The 21,475-nt window shown below is 39.7% G+C and overlaps 1 protein-coding gene across 2 annotated transcripts in view; it reads left to right on the forward strand.

The window, feature by feature from the left end:
• FRMD6 (FERM domain containing 6) overlaps window positions 1–21,475 on the forward strand; it is an 84,250-nt gene that overhangs the window by 41,586 nt on the left and 21,189 nt on the right. Inside the window, exons 3-7 of one of the 2 annotated variants that reach the window (XM_036245116.1) lie at window positions 5,737–5,827; window positions 9,161–9,240; window positions 10,248–10,324; window positions 12,504–12,690; window positions 16,869–17,024. In XM_036245116.1, the coding sequence (XP_036101009.1) occupies window positions 5,737–5,827; window positions 9,161–9,240; window positions 10,248–10,324; window positions 12,504–12,690; window positions 16,869–17,024 (591 nt within the window). Of the gene's footprint in view, window positions 1–5,736; window positions 5,828–9,160; window positions 9,265–10,247; window positions 10,325–12,503; window positions 12,691–16,868; window positions 17,025–21,475 lie in introns of both variants that reach the window. The other variant, XM_036245107.1, reaches the window with a different exon arrangement.

Consider the following 21,475-nt stretch of genomic DNA (forward strand, 5'->3'; position numbering starts at 1 on the left):
AATTTACATGCCGCAAAGTATAGAAATCTTCTTAAGTGTGCAGCTCAATGAATTTTTACAAGTGTACATCCATGTGATCATCACTGAACTTAGATATAGTACATTTTCAGCGCCCTGGAAAGATCTTTTGTGACTCTTCCTGGTCAATAATCTCCACCCAAAGGGTAACAACTAATCCCACCTCTGTCACCATAGAGTAATTTTGCTTGTTTCTGAACTTCATGACACTGAACTTTTGTGATATGTTCTCTTTTGTATCTGGCTTCTATTACTCAATATTTGGCCTGTGAAATTCATCTACTTTATTGCATGTAATAGTCATTCTTTCCTTTTCATTGTTGTATAATACTCCATTGTGACTACGCTCAGTATCTTATACTATTGTTAATAGGTATTGGGTTATTTTTAAATTTGGGACTATTATTAGTAAAAATGTTATGAACATTTTATGTGTATGCACATATGTATACATTTCTGGGCTTATACCCTAGAGTGGAATTTTATATCTCAAGGTATATGTATGTTTAGCTTTGGTAGAAATTGCCAAACAACTTTATGGTAATCAATAGCATGCTTAACATTTTCCAACCTTTCTTCCTTATTATCAATTTTCACTGATTATATTCTGATAGAATTAAGGAAAAAAATTGCCTTAGTGCATGCCTTGAATTAGTTTTCTTTGCTATGTACTACTGTATTTTAACCCAACTGCTGTATAAAAAAATATTTGTAAGTGTTATACTGAATATACATGATATTTAAATGGCACCATTAAAACATTTAGATAGTAAAAGGTTCTACTTACTACCATAACTATTTTGGCTTTATTCTGACAACCACCATAGTTTCTTGATTTACTAATACAACCTTGTTTTTGTTCATAGGGGTTGTCTGAGAGGCAAATCTGCCTATTGAATTAACTTTATCATCTGTCGGGCAGAATTTTTTTTTTTTTTGATTAGGTACTCAGGGTTCCTGAGTTGATTTTGATGTGTTAAATGACAGACTATTATGTTTTGTAGCATTTGGTTTTTAAAACCTAATAAAAATTGGCAGCATATCTCTAGTTCATTATGGGCACTGGCAAAATATATTAAAACATAATTTACTTATATATGTGAGCATGCTATTTGAGTTCTTTTATACAGTTATACGAAAATGTATCCACTCAGTTTTAAAAATATACATAATCATATAGTATAAGCACTTAGGAAACTTTTCTCAATTCCATTTCTATCTTTTCACCTGGTGGACTATGGGTACACGTGTTTGTGTGTGTTTATGCACACATATAGGATGTGTAACAAAACCTGACTGATCTCAGTAAGTGGTAGGAAGTGACTTCATGAGAAATACTGAGAGCTGACAATAATTTTCTAGGAAATTAATTTGTACTAAAAGCTCAGTTGAGGAAGATAATTGTAGAGAACAGATTGGAAGATAGTCACTCCATTCATTGTTGTACATCAGTGGCTTTAAAACTTTCATGTACATCAGGATTATTTGGTGAGCCTGTTACATCTTCAGACCATTGTACTTCACTCCTTGAAGATGCCGATGTAGTAAGTTCTAGGGTAGTATATGGGAATCTGTGTTTAAAAGATTCCCTGAACGGGTGCTATAGATAGATTAAAATCAAGCCAGACAGACAAAGACTTTCATATTGGCACCACCTTGTTTAATTCCACAGAACTCTTTTTACTGGATTGCGTTTTTGACATTGTGTCTGTGTCCTAGTCCTTAGAATACATAGTAAAGGCAAAGTCAGTGTTGATCATTAGTAATATATTTATCATCATTGTTGAAAATGCTGTAAGATTGTTCATATTTTGACTCTACAGTTTACTAGTTTTATGACCTTTGGACAAGTTGCTTAAGCTCACTCACCTTCCCCTCTTGCAGAAGCCACTTTCCCAGTACTGAGCACATAGTAGGCACTTGATTTATATTAGCGCCCTTCCTGCCTACCTTTTGTGAAGAATAATTGAGGGGCCGTATGGTAGTGAAAAGACATGTATGTATTGAAAACACACAGACCTGAATTCAAATCCCATGTCTGAATGACTCTTGGAAAGTTCATTAAACCTCCCTCAGCTTCAACATCTTCACCTCTAAATGAAACTAGTACCTACAGTACAGAGTGATTGTGAGAATCAAGAGTTAGCATATAGCATAATTTCTCACACGCAGATGGTAGCTGCTACTATTACTTTTATTCCTCACTCAGAGATTAGTTTTACACTTCTTTAATTCCCTTCTTTTGCCAAATCAGTATGATAATTCCTGCAGGATCGTCAGGACTGTGAGCATGGACTGTAAAGCCACATGTCATGATTGAGGAGGATTTAGAGTGGCAGGGGCCTAGGTAAAAACCCATAGTCCACAAGTTGCTCTGCACCTTAGGCAAGTTCGGTGTTTGCTTCAGTTTCCTCATCTTTAAAGTGTAGATAATCTTACTCTCCTCACAGGGACATTGCAAGGATTTAAAGCTCTGGCATGCATAAAGAGCTTATGGCAACCCTCATTTCAACTGGGGGCCGTGTTAGTGAAACACACGGAGAGTCTGAACCCCGTGTAGGCCGCTTCTTATTTCAGGACATGTAGATCCCCTGCCTTGGCCCACTCCTCTCTATCAAGCTTTTGGACCCAAGGAGGGAGGGGCTGGGTTAAGGAGTATGGGAACCCCTCACTGCTCCAAACCGTTCAAGGTTGCCAAAGGTCGGTCTTTTCCTACAAAGTGTCATTTTTGTATTAAGAAAATAGCAGTTGATGTTTGTAGAGTTGTGGTATAAGAAATTAACTGTAGGAAAAACTATTTCATTAATGGTCTGATTTTTTTCTAAAGAGTCTTTTAAACAAAGAAAGTTTATTCTCTGACAAGTGTAGTTGATAGAATATTGTCTTTCTGCATGTGGGGTAAATGTAGTGTTTTGGTCATTCCAAATTCTCCATGAGTTAAACTGATAGGGGCTGTTTTAAATTAACTTAATCATCGATAAGTGTTGAATGTGGAAACTTGGAAAATTTTGGAAATAAAATCATGGTAAATATAAGAGCCACGGAATTTTTGAATGATATAAACTGTGACCAAACGCATATACTTCTTCACTAAGACTAGTGTGAACAGTTTTTATTTTTCTTGGAACCTATTGTAAACCTTCTTGCTCAAAGCAAACCATTGACACTTAGGATCAAATGCTGTTTTTATTAAAAAACTTCCATGTAGAGTATATTTTTAGATAATGCCTTAATTTTTATTCTTAATACCTCCTACTCTATAGCACTTTTTAAAGTTCCCATTGCTCCTAAAGATTAAAGAACGAAACATTTCACAACAGCTAAAGTGTAGCCTTAAAAGACTCATAATATGCCAACACAAAAACCCCAGCTTGTTTTCACAGCATGTGAAACTCAGGGCCCCAGCCTTAGTTAATTGCAGTTTTTAAACAAGAACACTGCACTTATTTGATAGTTAAAGAGCTTTATCAGTAGGCTCCACGTACTTGATTTTAACTTGCAGAATAATAATAATTATATGGGAGGTATGGAAGAAAGTATGGCATTATTTGAACAACAGTTACAGTACAGCATAGTTTATTTTTATGTACAGTTGTGCTTTGAGAATTTTCTGTTAACTTCTCATCACATTTGTATCCTATGTGCTTTGCATATTACATTTTGAAATACAGTCAAAACTAAGGAGTAAAGTACCCTAGACTATATGGCATTCTAAGTCTCAAATTTGTAGTATATAGTTCAATTTTATGTAACATGTGATACTTTTCCCTTTATCATTCTGCTTATTTAAGCTTATTTGTAGAGTGGAATTATGGTTATGTAGAACTCAAAGCCCAAAGTCTGTTTAATGAATGAAGATGATAGTGATTTTCTGCTGGCAAACGTGTTCTCTCAGTGGTGTTGGTGGGTTTGCCCTAATACGTTTTCCCTAAATTCTTTTTTATTTTTATTTTATTTATCTTTATTGTTGAAAATATCACAGATGTTCCCCCTTTTTTCCCTCATTGACCCCCCTACCTGTCTCCCCACCTATCTTGCCTTTTCCCTAAATTCTTCAATAGCACATTTATAAAATGATCTGCTCAGTGGGTCAGAGTAGTCTGTAATTGTGGGACAGAACAAAAGGAGCTCACAGGGAAATCAGACTCCTCGCTTTCATTCATCAAATATTTACTGAATGCCCACTGTATATCCTGAGTATAAAACAAGACACCATTCCAGCTATGCTGGGTCCCTGGTGCTTCCAGCCAGCTGAATCTGTGCTACTCTGGCCTTACTTAGACACCGTTTGCACTTTCCAGCGGGTAAGGTGCTTCAGATTAGTTGCCTTTTAATAATGAATGTGGAAAAGAGTGGTAAACCTATTTTTCTTACTGAATTTGTCATTGTCACCATTCTGAATCGTCAGTTATTGAGGGATCTCAGCGTGTTGTTATTTTTTTGAATCTGAGTGACATATTAAGGCATGATAAAAAGGCATTAATGCAGAATTCACTAATTTAGAATTTGTAATAATTAAAACTGTAATTGGTGTCATTATCATTGAAGACAGAATTTGCAAGTTATAATACAAATGAGAGGTGAAATGCCACACATAATAGATATAGCTGAAATGATAAACTATCACATTGCACATATTTTAATATGCACATATAATAATAATATGCTACATGGATGAGAAAGTTGTGAGTTGTCTGCCTTTATCACTTGATTTTAAGCTTTCTGGGTTTTATTTTTTTCTGTAAAATGAAGATTTTGACCGGTAGGGTCTCTTAAAGTCAATTTCAACTCTAGTGTGCTTTAGTGATTCTGAATTCAACAAGGTATACTCACACAATTACTATCCCCCCAAAACACTTCATTAAACATTTGAGAAGTTTTTTTTTTTCTTTATTGATTTTAGAGAGAAAGGAAAGGAGAGGGAGAGAGAAATAGAAACATCGATGAGAGAGAACATCAATTGGCCGACTCCTGCATGCCCCCCACTGGGGATCAGGCCCACAACCTGGGCAAGTGCCCTGACCTGGAATCAAACTGGCGACCTCCTGGTGCGTGGGTCAGTGCTCAACCACTGAGCCACACCAGCCAGGCCAGTTGAGAAGTCTTGAGACTGTATCTTTTAATTTATCATTCATTATGTGACTTTTCAGAATAATTTATTCCCAGGGTTTTATATTAATGTAGTTTTATGATGTTTGAATTATATTAGGATTCAGAAAAGAAACCTGGTTTAGGTAACTAAAAGGTATAAAACAATAAAATGATTAATTAAGATGAATAAAAGCTTGGAGTTCATGTATTGTACAATATATGAATATTTTGCTTAGACCATCAAGAGGAAAACTTTCCTTATAAAGATACTTGCTAAATTAATACTTTTGATAATCTAAGTAGGCTGTTTTGGGTTCCTTCTGAAATATTTGTTTTGCCCCCTAATGGATTAGACTAAGGCTTTACCCATGTGTCGTAAGATTTATGAGTCTTCTACAAGATTGCATTGGTACTTGATAACCATGTTGTAAAAATTTGTATTGTGATAATCATTATTAAAACTCAGCCACAAATTAAAGTAGACATTTTCAATACACTGACAGTTTTTTTGCTGGTATCCGCTTATCCTTTCAAGGAATCTCTTTAGGATGCATTAAATTGCCCAGTGTGGCTCATTGTTTGGACTTGGTTGAATTTTTATCTCAAGTTGTTTTTTTCCCCCTATAGGTTAAAATTTTGTGTCACCAGTTGCTGGTCCAGGTGTGTGACCTACTCAGGCTAAAGGACTGTCACCTCTTTGGACTCAGTGTTATACAGAGTAAGTCTTATTCTCATCTCTGATGGAGTTAGCTAACTATCTCTAAGAAAATGACATTTTATACCTGAAACTTAAATTGGGTATGTTATAAAATTGTGATTCTGAAAATACCCGTAAACTGATCATCACTTTTAGTCGAGTATTTGTCTTTTAAACTTAAGTCTTATGTATTTTTCTACAAGATTTAGAATCTTAGATCATGTTTTATTATAGTTTGAACTTAAAAATTGTTTCCTCTTTAAGAGTCTGGATTTTATGTGTTTGATCTTTTCTGTTTTAATGAACCAAGCTTGATTTTTGTTTCCTTACACAGAGGGAGCAGCTGGAGCTAGTAGGAAATTAGGTTGGATGTTTTTGTAATTTAATTTGTTTTATAATTTTTGGCATGAAAAGAAATGTAGATGTAATAAAACTGACTTTCCTCTATTCAGATTCACTTGCTATTGACTATATAACAAAGTGTTCTATTAATTACTCTTATTTTCTGTTATTTTCTCCTTACCCCTTCTCTTTTCTCCAGTCAGAATGTATGACTTTAAGGTATAGGATCAGTTTCCTCTGTATACTTTATGTGGAGAAGATTTTCAAGGAAAGGATTTCTCTTCTCCTAACACCTTGTTAGTTCACGTTCCCAGGGTTTATCTGTAGCCATTTCTTATACGCTTTCTTCACATCATATTTTAAAATTTCTCTAGGCCCTGGCTGCTGTGGCTCAGGGGGTTGGAGCATCATTCTGCATGCCAAAAGGTGGCGAGTTCAATTCCCAGTCAGGGCACATGCCCACGTTGCAGGTTCTATCACCAGTCAGAACTGACCTTCTCCCTCTCGCTCCCCACCCCCAACACCTCGTCTTTCCTTCTCGTTCCCCTCTCCCTCCCTTCCCTCTCTCCCTTCCCTCCCTCTCCCTCCCTTCTCTCCCCTCTCCCTCCCTCCTCCCTCTCCCTCCCTCCCTCCCTTCCCCTCTCTCTCCCCTCTCCGTCCCTCCCCTCTCCCTCCCTCCCTCCCTTCCCTCCCCTCTCCCTTCCTCCCCTCTCCCTCCCTCCCTCCCTTCCCTCCCCTCTCCCTTCCTCCCCTCTCCCTCCCTCCCTCCCTTCCCTCCCCTCTCCCTCCCTTCCTTCCCCGCTTCCTCTCTCTCCCCCTCCCTCTTCCCCTTTTTCTCTCTAAAATCAATTTAACATTTTTCTCTAATCTTCTAGATGCCAAACACCTTTCATATCTTTACTCAGTTTTTCAAGGAGAATTTTTTGTGACATGTTTTTATATTTTATACTTGGATATGAATTATTTTCTACTACTGGAATTGGTTTAAATGTAAAGGTTTATGATACCTTGAGATCTGGTTAGGACCATAAAATGCTTAGCTCTGTCAGGTTGGAAAGTGTGTCGGGATCAACTGGTAAGCAAGGCCTTTCTCCTCCAAAACGTGAACTGTTTTCAGTCGTATTTTCAGGCGAGGTGAGAGCAGGAAACACATCAGGAACCGATGAATCAACCATTTGCTCTTCAGTTTCATCCTCTGGTAGTTAAAGCAATAAAAACACAAATGCTCAGCTCCATCCCTGGTTTGGTACATACCTCAGCCGTTCTTTCCAAAAAGGGTCGGGGAGGAAATAAGGTGCTCAGTGGATTCTGAGTAACTTTACTTGTGCTCCCTGTTCGAAGTTGATTCTTCTCACTACAACTGCAGCCAGACTGTTGATCTTTGTTGTTGAACAAGTCAGTCTAATAAAACCAGTTTACAGCTTCCTTAGGTTTCAAAATAAGGGTTTTTAAGATGTTCTTTTTAAAAGAGAGATTGTAATATGGTGACAGAATATTGGAACGGGACTCTGATGACCTGGTTCTAATTCTGGTTCTGCAACTCGCTAACTGTGTGGCTGTAGACATGTCGCTCGACTTCCTCAGTTTCAGTTTTCTCACATGCCAAATGGGAGTTGCTGTGCCATCTGCTCTGCAGGAGTGATATATGCTTGAGGATGTTTGAAGAGCGAAGCTCTGGTCAGATTGTCAGATGGCAGAGACTGTGGTACTTGAAGGCTGTGTGTGTGCTGTTATGGTGAGCAGTCTCAGTTACATTCATTGTGTTGCGTCTTCAGACGGGAGCTCAAGCCAAACACAAATCAGGTTCAGCGGGAAGGTTGTCTGGTCTTGTCCATTTCTTGTTTAATCAGTAACACATGAGAGATGGGAGATGGTGTTAATCGATCTGATACGTGGATTTAAGAGCTATGTCTTTCTTTCTCTGGGACCTTTTTCTTATCCCTTTCATTCACAGTGGTTGATTTAGTATTGTCATTTGTAGACCAAGAGTGGCTTTACCCTTCCTATTCTCTTAGGATGCTTTTCCAGTTGAACCCAGCATTCAGTCAGGAGTGACAGTGTGGTTAAGTATGTTATCCTTGGAATAGCCGAGGGGACACACTTCCCTTCCAGATTGAGTACATTTCCATGTAGTTTCCTGTGAGCCCTCAGTGAGGGTTAGAGAAAAAGGAATTAGGTTGGTTGTTTTGTTTTTTTGTGTTTTTTTTTTAAAGCATTAAAAACTTTTGACAGGATAGGAATGCTCAAGTATTGTCTTGTGAAATAAATTTCTCCTAAAAGATTTTCTTTGGGATGTCTGAAATATTTTTATATTTTTTACTAGCTTGTTTTCACATATTTAGATCATTTTTACATGGGTTTTTAGCAGTCTTTCTGTTCTTCTTGAAGAAATATTTTGGCATTCCTTCTTGTTTTGCATAAGATTCTTTTCCTCTTCCCACAAGATCACTCCCGAAGGCAGCATGAGTAATGGTTTATCACTTTGTCGTGCTGTGTTTTACGTGGAGAACACTTGAAGACTGTTCTTCACAGAGTGTGGGTCAGCCTCCTCACTTGAAAATGTCTGATTAGCATCAGTGTTATCTAATATCTTATATAGTTGAGATGGTGTTTCTGCACCGTTTCATTGTTTGGCACTTGTAAGAAGAGTTTTCTGTGAGGTAAACAAAAGCATGTTTGAGTAAAACCAAGGGACACCCAGGAAGCTGTAATGACCCTAGAAACTAAGTCAAAGCAGGAGTGGGAAAATAATATTTCTTCTAAATAGTACGTGTGTTAGTAGTATGAGTTCCGTATTACAAAAAGCAAAATAATTCATAAAGACCCTCGTTAGTGTCTAGCCCACAGAACTTGTGTCTTAGTATCTTGTTACTTTTTCTTGGTAGTATGTGAATTCAGAGTACATTCACAAATCTTGAGGCTTTTTTTAAAACCTGTTTTTTGGTATATTCTTTTCTTAAAAAAAAAAATCTAACCAGTTTTATCATCTTGTCTCCTTTTTTTAATGTACAGATAATGAGCACGTGTATATGGAATTGTCACAAAAGCTTTATAAGTATTGTCCAAAAGAATGGAAGAAAGAGGCCAGCAAGGTACGACAATACGAAGTCACTTGGGTGAGATTACATTTATGAGCAAAATTATTTTGATTTTTAGAAAGGTTTATTTTAGCTAGTATACATTAAAAATACTGTAAACAACATTTTATACAGTAGAGAATGGGAAAGGAAAATGAATTTCGAAAGTTCTAAAATGTCACATTAATGAAGTATTAATAGCTTATAGCATATAACTAGATTTTGGATATCTGTTTAAATAATGTTGAATAATAACTTTTCAGTAATCATGGGGTAATGCTTCAAAATAAAAAAAATATGTGTTGCTCTTTAGAGGCTATGATAGTTGTCAAACTGCTGTTCTAAATATTATTAGCAGTTTTTGAATCTACTTTTACTATCCTTATGTTTGATACTTTGTTATTTGTTGTGCTGGGGCCTTTCTTTAGTAAACATCAGTCCCGTTTACATGAGAGGATCACTCAGAAGGGATTTATCTAGTGTTTTCAGGATCATCCTCGTAAGTAAGGAATAAATCCCCAGTGTCTAATCCTAGATCCTCCAATTTGTATTTAAGAATTCTTGGAATAAACTGGAAGGCTACTTCAAAGCGAACTACAAAGTAAGCAGCATGGATGTCTAAATAAACAAACAGCATATTAGAATTTGGTATGTGGAATGTCAGGAACAAGAGAACATTTGTAATGAGGAGCAAATGGTCACCACAGGGGACAGAGCTGAGAAAGGAGCTGTATCTCAGCTAGAAATTTCCACTGGCATTTATTTTTATCTTCCCTTATGTTGTCATTGGCATTACAGTGAGTGAGTATCAGATGCAGTGATGATGCTTTATAACTTCCTGGTTTTGCATGAATCTGGTGTCCATATGGGACAGCTGTCTACTGGCTGCAAGGCCACACGCTAGAAGTAGATAAAACCTCTCAGTGTTTAAAAAGTGTCTTGTAAATAATGGTATTTTACTACTTTTGAAATCCATTGTTGAAGTCACTAAAATAGCTGATTTTAATGTGTCTTTGTTTTAGGGTATTGACCAATTTGGACCTCCTATGATCATCCACTTCCGTGTGCAGTACTATGTGGAAAACGGCAGACTGATCAGGTATGAGGACAGGGAGAGATTCTAAAACTTTATTTCCCATAGCTCTCATCTTCTAACATAAATAAACCAACTGAAGTACTTATAACCAAAAGAAGAACTTGCGTTTGTCTGCACCTGCCAGACTATAAATTCTGTAAGAGCAGGGATTTTAAAAAATTTTTAAAAATCTTTGTGCACGTGCATGTATCCTCAGATCCTACGACAGAGATACAGTATGCACTCAATAAATACTTATTAAATGAATGAATGATCATGTTAGGCTCTCAGTGAACATGTTAGCGATATCACTGGTTCACATTTTCTGTATTCCACATTTTCAATTACAAATCAAGTACTGAAAAGTTACTTCATTTAAGAAGGAACTAGCACTTTTGTGAAGCGTAGAGAAATTGATGAAAGGATTATGTATTATTTAGTTGGGGGGTGGGGCCGCAGCAAGAACTCTCTCCTATAAAAACGCATCAGTGTTTACACAGCCTGGTTTTCTTTTCACTTTGGGGGGTCTTGCTTCTGTTCTTGGCATTAGCTTTAAAGCTAAGATTACGCCCAATAGAGCCTTCCTGTGAGGATCTTAGATGCCATTTGGCAAGGGCAGGTAACTGACTCTTTTTCTGGAGGTGGCTGCATGAACCTCTGCTCACAATACAAACTCCGAATTCACTGTTTCAGAAGCAAGTTTATTATTTGCATAGGAGGGTTCAGTGCAGAAAACTTTCAGAGGTGATTTTGTTGGCTGGTAAAAAACGCTAGAAATGTGAACTCCGTGTTTTACTTATTTACTGTTAAACTTTGAGAACCCCCCTGTAGGAGACAAAGATACATTTGCCTAGCAGTTACACGTGAGAGTTGCTCTTTATATTTATTTCACCGCCGCATGCGCATTAAAAAGTAAAATATATTAGCCCATAAAGATTTTTTTTAAAGGCTGAGAAACTTTTTAGTTATTCCCAGTTTATATAAAATTTTTACTCATTTTACCTACTAAGTATGGAATGCACTGGAAAGAAAGAAAATATATTATTTAGCCACTAATTAACTCCCTGGGGCTAATGAAGGCTTAATTTATGCCTCTACTTCTGCCCCTTCCTTTAGGATGAACTAGTCCAAACACTGTGGTCAGCATTATAAAAAGAAGTGCTCTGCAAAGAACTCTGTGACAAGGGGAAAAAAATTACATACATGCTTTATTTTTATTTTATTTTTAAAAGCTGTATTTTTAAACCCTTCATACTTAAACACAATCTTGGTTAAAATAAACGCATATGTTTTTATCATCAGCTAATGAGCTATGAATCTCAGGTAAACATTCAACCTAAAATAATAGGGAGGCAAATAAGCTCATTAAATATACACATACATTTTTCTCTCGTATTTGGCTTTGATCACAGAGGCGTCCTATATGCCTGTGACCTCCCTTTGGAGCTTGACCATGTTTTTCCCAGTCAGCACTTCTTACTCAACATGTTTAATGGGGACTGTATTTCTGACCTCATCGGATTGTAATGAGTGCACTGTTAGTATTTCCATTTTTGAGGAGTATCATGATTGTCATAACATGTGCCTATTAAAACATACCCATAAAGTAACATCCACTTAGTGAAAAAAAAAAAAAGATTTAAGGGAAGCATTTTTCAGTTCATTCATTCTGAGAGGAAAAAAATAACACCATTTGTAGTTAAATTTTTTTCTAGAGTCTCATAAACAGAAGCATTTTAAAAGGGCCTTAGAGTATTTGTAATGTGCTCAACTGAAAAACAAAAAAGAACAGGAAAGCATTAAAGCCAACATTGTCCCCTCAAATGTGTCCTTATTTATGTTATGCGCGCAGCATTATTGGAACAAAATTATTTACCACAACAAATGCCTAGGCCTCTATGGTCATACTTAGTCAATGAAATATTTACCACATTAGTGGAAGGATTCAGACCTTTTTTCCAGTCTGTAAATGAATCGAATGTTACGGGTCTTAGGACATGTTATTTTTGCGGTCCGGGCAGTCTGGCTCAGAATTCAGCGAGGCGGCGATCAGGTGTCCCAACGACCTCTCCTTTTCAGTGAGTGGGGAGGGAGCAGAAACAGAAGAGCCCTTGTCAGCAAGGATAGCAGGATCGGGGTTCTGTTTACATGCCATTGGATTGTATCATCAAAATGTGAGTTCTGTTTTCTCTTATTTTCCTAGTGACAGAGCAGCACGATACTATTATTACTGGCACCTGAGAAAACAAGTTCTGCACTCGCAGTGTGTGCTCCGCGAGGAGGCCTACTTCCTGCTGGCAGCCTTCGCCCTGCAGGCTGACCTTGGGAACTTCAAAAGGAACAAGCACTATGGAAAGTACTTTGAGCCGGAGGCTTACTTCCCTTCTTGGGTAGGCACTGTTTTCAAATCCTAAAGTGTCCTCGCTAATACGTTTCTAGTTCAATGTATGCTACTCATTTTGTGTCAAGAAAGGGGAACCCAGATGTTTGGTGGCCAGTGAAATCCTTCATGATGCCCAATTATAAATGTAATATTTGGGAGCATGGTACGTGATCCCTTGATGTACTTGGTTGGCTTATAGTTAATGGCCAAGAAGATTGCTCTCCATGCCAAATATGGTGGAACTTGGGATTTGCCAGCCTTCTTTTGGCATTTACATAGCCTTGATCTTTTTATTGACTCTTAATTTGAGCAGCATTTTCTCCTTCCCAATCAACTCCATTGTAAGTTGAAAATATTGTTGAGATGCATTCAATACACCTAACCTACCTAACCATCATAGCTTAGCTTAGCCTGCCTTAAATGTGCTCAGAACACTTACATTTGCCTATAGTTAGGCAAAATCATCCAGCACACAGCCTGTTTTATAATAAAGTGTTGAATATCTCGTAATTTATTGAATACTATGCTGAAAGAGAAAAACAGAATAGTGGTTTGGGTACCCGACATTAGCAGAGCCGACAGCCTGAGCACAGCCTGAAGCATGTTCGAAGCACTGAACTAAAGCAAAAATGCAATAGTGGATGCCGAGTGTCTGTTGTTGACCCTCGTTGACCCTGTGGCTCACGGCCGCTACCCAGCATCACGGACAGTCCCGAACAGCACATGGCTAGCCCAGGAAAAAATCACTCAAAATTCAAAGTATGGTTCCTGCTGAATGCATATTACTTTCACACCATAGTCATAAAATCATAAATTGAACCATTCTGGAAGTCGGGGACCCTGTGTGCAAGTGAGCTCCTTGCTCTGACCGTCATCTCCCCACTACGCAAGAAAATGTGGGTTATTCCAACATGAACTGTCATAACTGTCCTTTCTCCACCCCACCCCATCTGCTCCTGTTCCCGCCCTCCCCCCCGGTCTCTGCTGTAACTTCTCTCTCTGCTTTACCTTGAGCCTCTGCTCAAACTCACTCTCCCTCAGTCAGGACAGGCGTGGACGTTTGGTTCACACCACCCCATCCTCGGGAAAGAAGGAAGGCAAAGAAAGGCTGTCTCCCTCATCGTCCCTTCTCAGTAAAGCTTCTTGAAAAAGTGACTTGTATTTGACTGTCTGACTTCTTTACTTCCCACGTGTGCTTCTCAACCCCTTCCGTCTGCCTTCTTTCCCCGCCACTCCACTCGAGAGCTGTCCCTGAGGCCACCAGTGACCTTTAAACTGCCACCTCAAGTGAACACTTTTCACTTCCTGAATGTCTCAGCTGCACCTGACACCTAACCCCTCCCAATCTTGGGAGATTTTGTCCAACTTAATGCTTTTTTCTTTTTTAATTCTTTTAAATCCTCACCTGAGGATATCTTTCCATTGACTTTTAGATAGACTGAGGGGCAGGGAGAGAGAGAGAGACATCGATGTGACATCGACTGGTTGCCTCCCACACGACCCCAACCAGGGCTGGGCATCGAACCGCAACTGAGGTACGTGCCCTTGACCGAAACTGAACCCATGACTCTCTGGTCCGAGGGCGGACGCGCTAACCACTGAGCAACCAGCCAGGGCTGAATGCTTTTAATAACCACTTCTCCCCTTTGTCCATGAGGCATCTTAAATTCAAAATATACCCTGTCAGACTCACCTTCTTCCCACCACCTCAGGTCCATGTATTCCTGCCTCTGTGTTCTAGTCTCAGCGAGTGGCACTGCCCTACCCAGCCACCAGAACCTTGAGAGTCAGACCTCTCCCTTCATCACCCTTCTTTCTCCCTGTCCCATCCAGTCAACCAGAACAGCCTCTACATAAACACTTGATAACCCATCGCCCAGCTTAAGAAATAAAATTCCTGCCCGGCCGGTGTGGCTCAGTGGTTGAGCGTCGACCCCTGCACCAAGAGGTCGCTGGTTCGGTTCGCGGTCAGGGCACATGCCTGGTCCCCAGTGGGGGGCATGCAGGAGGCGGCCAATCGATGTTCTGTGTTCTATGTTTCTAACTCTCCTTCTCCCTTCCTCTCTCTCTTTAATCAATAAAAAAAAAAAAATTTTTTTTAAAGAAGTAAAATTCCCTTGTTTTTGTTAACTTCCTGAATGTCTGTTGCCTTCCTTCCCCATCATTGTTTCTCCCACCTCCCGGGTTCCAGCTCTCAGCAGCACTACCGTGGAGGTTTGATTTTGCTCCTGATTGAAACCTCCACGGGCTCCTCTCACCTGCAGAGTGAAGTCTAGGCGCCCAGACGTGACTGAAGATCTTTGCAGGAAGCGGCTCCTGCCAGCCTTTGCGGTTCCTTTCTGACTGTCCTGCACCTTGATTTCCGTGCTGAACATCGGCCATTAATTCCTGTTTCCACACCGTGGTGGTTCACATTCCGACCTTTCTTCTTCCAGTTCTGTTAGCCTGTGAAAACCTGTCCCTGTTGCACCCAAGTCCTGCTTATCTTCCAGGGCTCAGCTCAGAGACAGTCACCTCTGGGCCGACTGTCCAGGTGCCCAGCACCCCTCCTCAGGGCTCAACAAGGCCCCGGATGGGTGTGTTTTATTCTTATTTTCAAATAATCTGTTTATTTTATGCACCCCTCCCCCCCTTAAACTTAGTGTTTCTTAGTGTGTCCTAAAGGACAGGCATAAACTTCACCTTTTCTGTTTCCTTGGCACTTTACATTAAGGTGCTCAATGCAAGTTTTTGTTGACTGACTGACAGTGCTTCAGTTGTTGGAAGAGAAACCACAAAAGGTGTCAAGCTTTTACATATCAATGTCTGTTGGGACAAAATTAGCCTATATTTACGTTCCCTAGTTGTTATCAGGTACTCCCTGAACCATGGTCCTTTAAAATTTTTTTAAATATATTTTTACTGATTTTTTTGAGAGAGAGAGAGGAAGGGAGAGACAAACATCGATGAGAGAGAGAAACATCGATCAGTTGCCTCCTGCACGTCCCCTACTGGGGATCAAGCCTGCAACCTGGGCATGTGCCCTGACCAGGAATCGAACTGGGACCTCTCGGTGCGTGGGTCGACGCTCAACCCCTGGGCCACACCGGCCGGGCTGAACCTTGGTCCTTTAAGTCAGAGCTTCCCTCAGTGGCATCCAGAGAGCCCAGTGCCAGTGTCCTCAACCCTCGGGATCCCAAAACCACTATTTCAGTGCCCTCACAATTATCATTTTCTATGTGTTCTTTGACCTGAAAAAGGTTGACAAGCACTGGTTTAGATGATCTCCGTGTAAACGGCATTTAGAAAGAAAAATCTATAATTTAAGTTCTCAGCAAAACTTGAAAATTGGCCAGTAAGTTATCGTGTTTAGTCCAATAGAAAGAAACAAAATGTCGGTATCTATGAAAACATTTTAAAACTAAAAATTCTCTAATTTTTTTATTTTGGTGATTTTAAACATTACTTTTGTTTACTTTGCATAAATCTTTTTACATTTTATAATCCTTATGTCACCTTGAACCAACACCGTGATCGTAGCCTGCAGCATCTGGATACAATGTATTTTTTACATCTAAAAGTCCAGGCTATTGTCTAATGAAAACATAAGCCACAATGAATTACGATGAATGGATGAAAGAAATTGTTTTCTCATAAGTATTCACATAGATTGTTCATATCAGCCTCTTATGCAAAAACCACACGTTTCAGAGAATTTCTCAGTTCCCCTGCCTGTATTGGATGAACATTTAGAACCTCCCACTCTGGCTTTGATTTTAGAAGAGTTAACTAGGATCCATAACCTGAAGATGTGCTGACAGGAGATGTATTTCATAGTACCAATAATTTTGCAAATATAAGCAATGATGTGTACAGACTATTACAGGTTTGTGTGGTTTTGTTTTTGGTTTGGGTTGTTTTGTTTGTTCTTGGTGAGTTTAAAGCTAAGAGAACATATTTTTCCCATTTTTTGTGATTGTCCTTAAATATTCAGTACTACAGCTAAATTGACTTTGTCACTTTTAATATTAGCTGATTCCGGCTGGTAACATATCAATGGTGGAAACTGTAAAAGTGGGCATTTTCTAACGGACATGAACTAGTTTATTTGGCTTATTTAGGTCCTGATCCTTTCGTCATTTGCAGGAGAGAGTACTCACGTCCCTCCGACAAATGTTGCATTGCACACCCATTGTTTTCCAACAGGTTGTTTCTAAGAGGGGGAAGGACTACATCCTGAAGCACATTCCAAACATGCACAAAGATCAGTTTGCACTGACTGCTTCCGAGGCTCATCTTAAATATATCAAAGAGGCCGTCCGACTGGATGATGTCGCCGTTCACTACTACAGATTGTATAAGGTACAAAACCACGGCGCGCCTGCAGCTTCCGAGAAAGTACTCCTCTCCATCACAAGAAGCTTTTATTTAAACTTCTCATTTCACCTTTTAATGGGCTTTTATTTATTTTTATCCTCACTCGAGGATATTTTTCCATTTTTTGTACAGATAGAGCGGGAGGGAGAGAGAGGAAGAGAGAGAGAGAGAGAAACATCGACGTGAAGGGACACATCGAGTGGCTGCCACCCGCACGACCAACCAGGGCCGGGGACAAACTGCAGTCGAAGTACGTGCCCTTAGCGGGAACCGAACCCGGGTCTCTCCGGACCGCAGGCCAACGCTCTAACCACTGAGAAAAACTGGCCAGGGCTTAATGGGCTTTTAAATGAGTTTCATGGGACCTGCTGTTTGTCGCTGTCAGTCACTCTTGGAGTTGGTGATGCTCTTCCTCGGGCTTGGGAGCAGGATGGGGGCTTTAATGGTTCTCATGGTGAGATAACACACGGCTGCACATTGTGAATCTGGCTTTTCAGTGACAAGAAATAGATCTCTCCCTCCTTCCCAAATCTGCGTTTCTGTCTTGGGGAGTAACATTGGCAACTTCTTCGATCAGCAATTTTTAGTATTCCTCAAAGGGAAGTCATACCTGCGTCGTGTCCATGAATAAGAACATCACCACAACGGCTAGTGTTTACTAAGTTCTATGTTCATGAGGCACACTTGATGTATTATTATTTATTTATTTTAATCCTCACCCAAGGATATTTTTTTTACATTAACCTTCAGATAGAACTGGAGAGAGACAGGGAGGAAGAGAGAGAGAGAAACATCGATGTGAGAGAGACACATCTATTGGCTGCCACCCACACAACCCCAACCGGGCTGGGGACAAACCACAACCGAGGTACGTGCCCTTGGCTGGAATCGAACCTGTGGCTCTTTGGTCCGAGGGCAACGCTCTTACCGCTGAGCCAAACCGGCCAAGACCGGGCACATTTTATATTTATCCCTTTTTAGAAAATCCTCACAACTCTGTAAGATAGGAACTATAATCTTCATTATACAGACGAGGAAACAGACTGAAGACTGCAAAAGCAGTAGGTGGCAGAGCCAGGATTCAGCCCAGCTCCACTTGAAGACAGAGCCCACGCGCTTCCCCCGCCGAACTCTGCCCTCCCCCACTCCCTGATGTTGGTTACTCTCTTGTGTCCCGTGTCTCCCTAGCCTCATTTTTTTTCAGAGCTCAGAGGTCACACACCCAAATAACAATTGTGGCCAGGCTCTGCGAGAATCACTCACTGCTGTTTATCATCTTCTCTCTTCTCCTCCTCTCTCCTGCTCCCCACTCTTCTCTCTATTTCACAAGTGTCACGTCCTTGGCAGGAGCTCCTGAGTCCCCACTTACAGATTCAGAGGTCTATCTCAAACCCAATGGGATCAAGCGGTTCAGAGTGTGGCCTGTTGGGCCTAACTTCTGGAATTGACTCCCAGCTTCACCTCTTACCATGTGACAGAAGGCAAGTCACTGACCCTCTCTGCTGCAGCTTCCCCGTAGTTAAATGGGATGGTAATACAGCTACCTCTGAGGTTCACTGAGGACAAAGAGTAATGGATGAAAAGTGCTACAAGGAGTTACCATTGCCATTGTTATTAGGCTTGTTATCGCTGCTGTGCCCTTTGTGGTAAGATTAGCATAACTAGACCTTTGGAGACTGAGCTGTAGTTTGGATATACTGCTGGTAATCGTCCTGCCTGGTTTAGGAAATTTAATAAGGGACCAAAGAAAGGCATTTTTTCTCTCTTCCATGTCCAAGAGATGCATTGTTAATGCCCTGTCATCTTTGAAAGGCATGCTTGAGATCCATAAAATCTCTTTGGCTAAATTCCTAAAGAACTGAGTTGGTATTTTTTTTTCCTTAAGAAATTTTATTGGTGACTCTAAATTTATAGGAGAAAATGCAAGTAAATGACATTTTTTACAACCAGTTTATAATTTTAAAATGTGTGAGACGTATTAATGATGCATGGAAAAGAGATGGCTTTGGAATCAGATATCAGTTAGGGACCTTGCATCACCACTGATGAGTACTGGGACCCTAAGGAAATATGGCCATAACCCTGGGCCATCTGTTAAGTGGGAATGATTATGCATTTCCAAGGTTGGGGGAATTCTGTGAGATAGTGAATAACCAGGGGGACTGCCTGGTACATTAGTGATTCTTATTTGATAAGGAAATTTAGTATTTTAAAATATCCTGTTGGCCCCGGCCAGGTGTAGCTCAGTAGGTTAGAGCATTGTCCCGGTATGTCAAAGTTATGGGTTTGATCCCCAGTCAGGGCACATACAAAAGTCAACCCATAAAGGTAAGTGGGACAACAAATTGATGTTTCTCCTTACCCTCTCTCTAAAAAATCAATTTTAAGATCCTGTTAAGAATGAGTCATTGAGTAAAGTAGATATCCTCAGTTTATCTTTTGTGTAAAAATTAATCTTTCAAATTTACTTGAAGTGCGCTACTTCTACATGACATGGAAAACAACTTTTCTTAAAATGAGATAGTTAGTAATGTAACTGAATGAAGTAGGAACATAGATGAGGCTGCCTCACGGCAGAGTGTTCATTCTTTGGAGATGTCAGGTGATGGCACTGAAATGGCTGCACTGAAGGCCTGGTTACAAAATGGAAACAAGGTAGATGGGAGACAGGAACATCCCTAAAACACAACAAATCTGCGCCCTTTTCTCAGCACTGCTCACCTCACACGTGCACAGCCTGCATTTCCATGCGCACGGTCTTATTTCCGGAAGCATCAGAACAGCCTGGAAAGGGGAATTGGCCTCGACTCATAGTGATGGATTGGCCTCTCTTGCTGCATGTGCCTGTCTTGATATAAAAAAATATTTGTTGGAAGAAACAGCCCAAAGAGTAAAAACAGGCTATGGTCTTCTCTTTTCTGTGCCTGGTGAGGATGCATTTTCAAAAAATATTTCTTACCACGTTCATGAGAAAACTGGTTGTAAATGTAAGAAAGATCTGTGTATATTTATTGTTTTTACTGAGAAATCTCATGATGAAAGTTTAGTTACTTAGTAAATTTATGTCTCTTATTTTAAACTTTATATTTTATATTCACTATTACAGGTGAGCACTTAAAAGATGCCAAATTTGAGTACATTCTTTTTTTTTTAATCCTCATCCAAGGACATTTTTCCATTTCTTGTACAGACAGAGTGGGAGGGAGAGAGAGGAAGAGAGAGAGAGGGAAACATCGATGTGAAAGGGACACATCGAGTGGTTCCCACCCGCACGACCAACCAGGGCCGGGGACAAACTGCAACCGAGGTACATGCCCTTAGCGGGAACCGAACCCGGCCTCTCCGGACCGCAGGCCGACGCTCTAACCGCTGAGCCAAACCGGCCAGGACAGTACATTCTTAATTGTAGAATATTTTTTCCATATGTAGTTGTACTTAATTTTTTACAGTTTATGGTTTAGCTGGTAGAATGTATATCGTCTTGGCAAGGAACAATTGAACATTTTTAAAATAAGTACTTTTTAAAAAAAACTAACTGAAAATAAAACTTTTACAGCTTTATTATCTGCCCTTATGAGAGACCCTTAAATATTTAGGCTTGCCTCTAATTTTAGCTTCTGAGCTAGGAGATTTACCCAGTTTAAATCATATAAAGTCTGGTGCATCTCAGAACTTACCTATGATATTAGAGTCAAGTTTCTCACATCTGAGAAAAGGTTAAGTATAAGATAGAAGGTTAAAAAATGATGCAAAGTCTGCAAAACTAATCTTCTTTACTGGAGTTCTCAAGAACATAAGTATTTAGTACAGTGGTTCTCAACCCTCCTAATGCCGCGACCCTTTAATACAGTGTCTCATGTTGTGGTGACCCATCCCCAACCATAAAATTATTTTTGTTGCTACTTCATAACTGTAATTTTGCTGCTGTTATGAATCGCCTTCGGAAATATGTGTTTTCCGATGGTCTTAGGCGACCCCTGTGAAAGGGTTGTTCGACCCCCGAAGGGGTTGTGCCCCATAGGTTGAGAACCGCTGATTTAGAATGTTGTCAGATATGAAAGTATATCTAAATAGTGAAAACACTAATGCTTTTAAATCTCAAGGATTTAAATATGTCGAATATATTATCGTTGATTTACCATGTGCTTATAATTTTATTTTTTTAATATATATATATATTTTTAGGGAGAGGATGGGAGAAGGAGGCAAAGAGAGAGAGAGAGAGAAACATTGATGTGAGAGAAAAACATCAATCATTTGCCTCCCGCATGCACCCTGACCAGGAATCAGACTGGTAGCCTTTTGGTGCATGGGCTGACCCTTAACCTACTGAGCCACACTGGTCAGGGCTGCTTATGATTTTCTTAAAGCTTATAGAAAACTAGGAGTGCAAACATGAGCAAAGTTATTTTAAGTCAAAACTTTCCAGTTCATGC

The sequence above is a fragment of the Molossus molossus genome, unplaced genomic scaffold (assembly GCF_014108415.1).
Source record: "Molossus molossus isolate mMolMol1 unplaced genomic scaffold, mMolMol1.p scaffold_m16_p_1, whole genome shotgun sequence".
In the NCBI taxonomy this organism is placed as follows: Eukaryota; Metazoa; Chordata; class Mammalia; order Chiroptera; family Molossidae; genus Molossus; species Molossus molossus.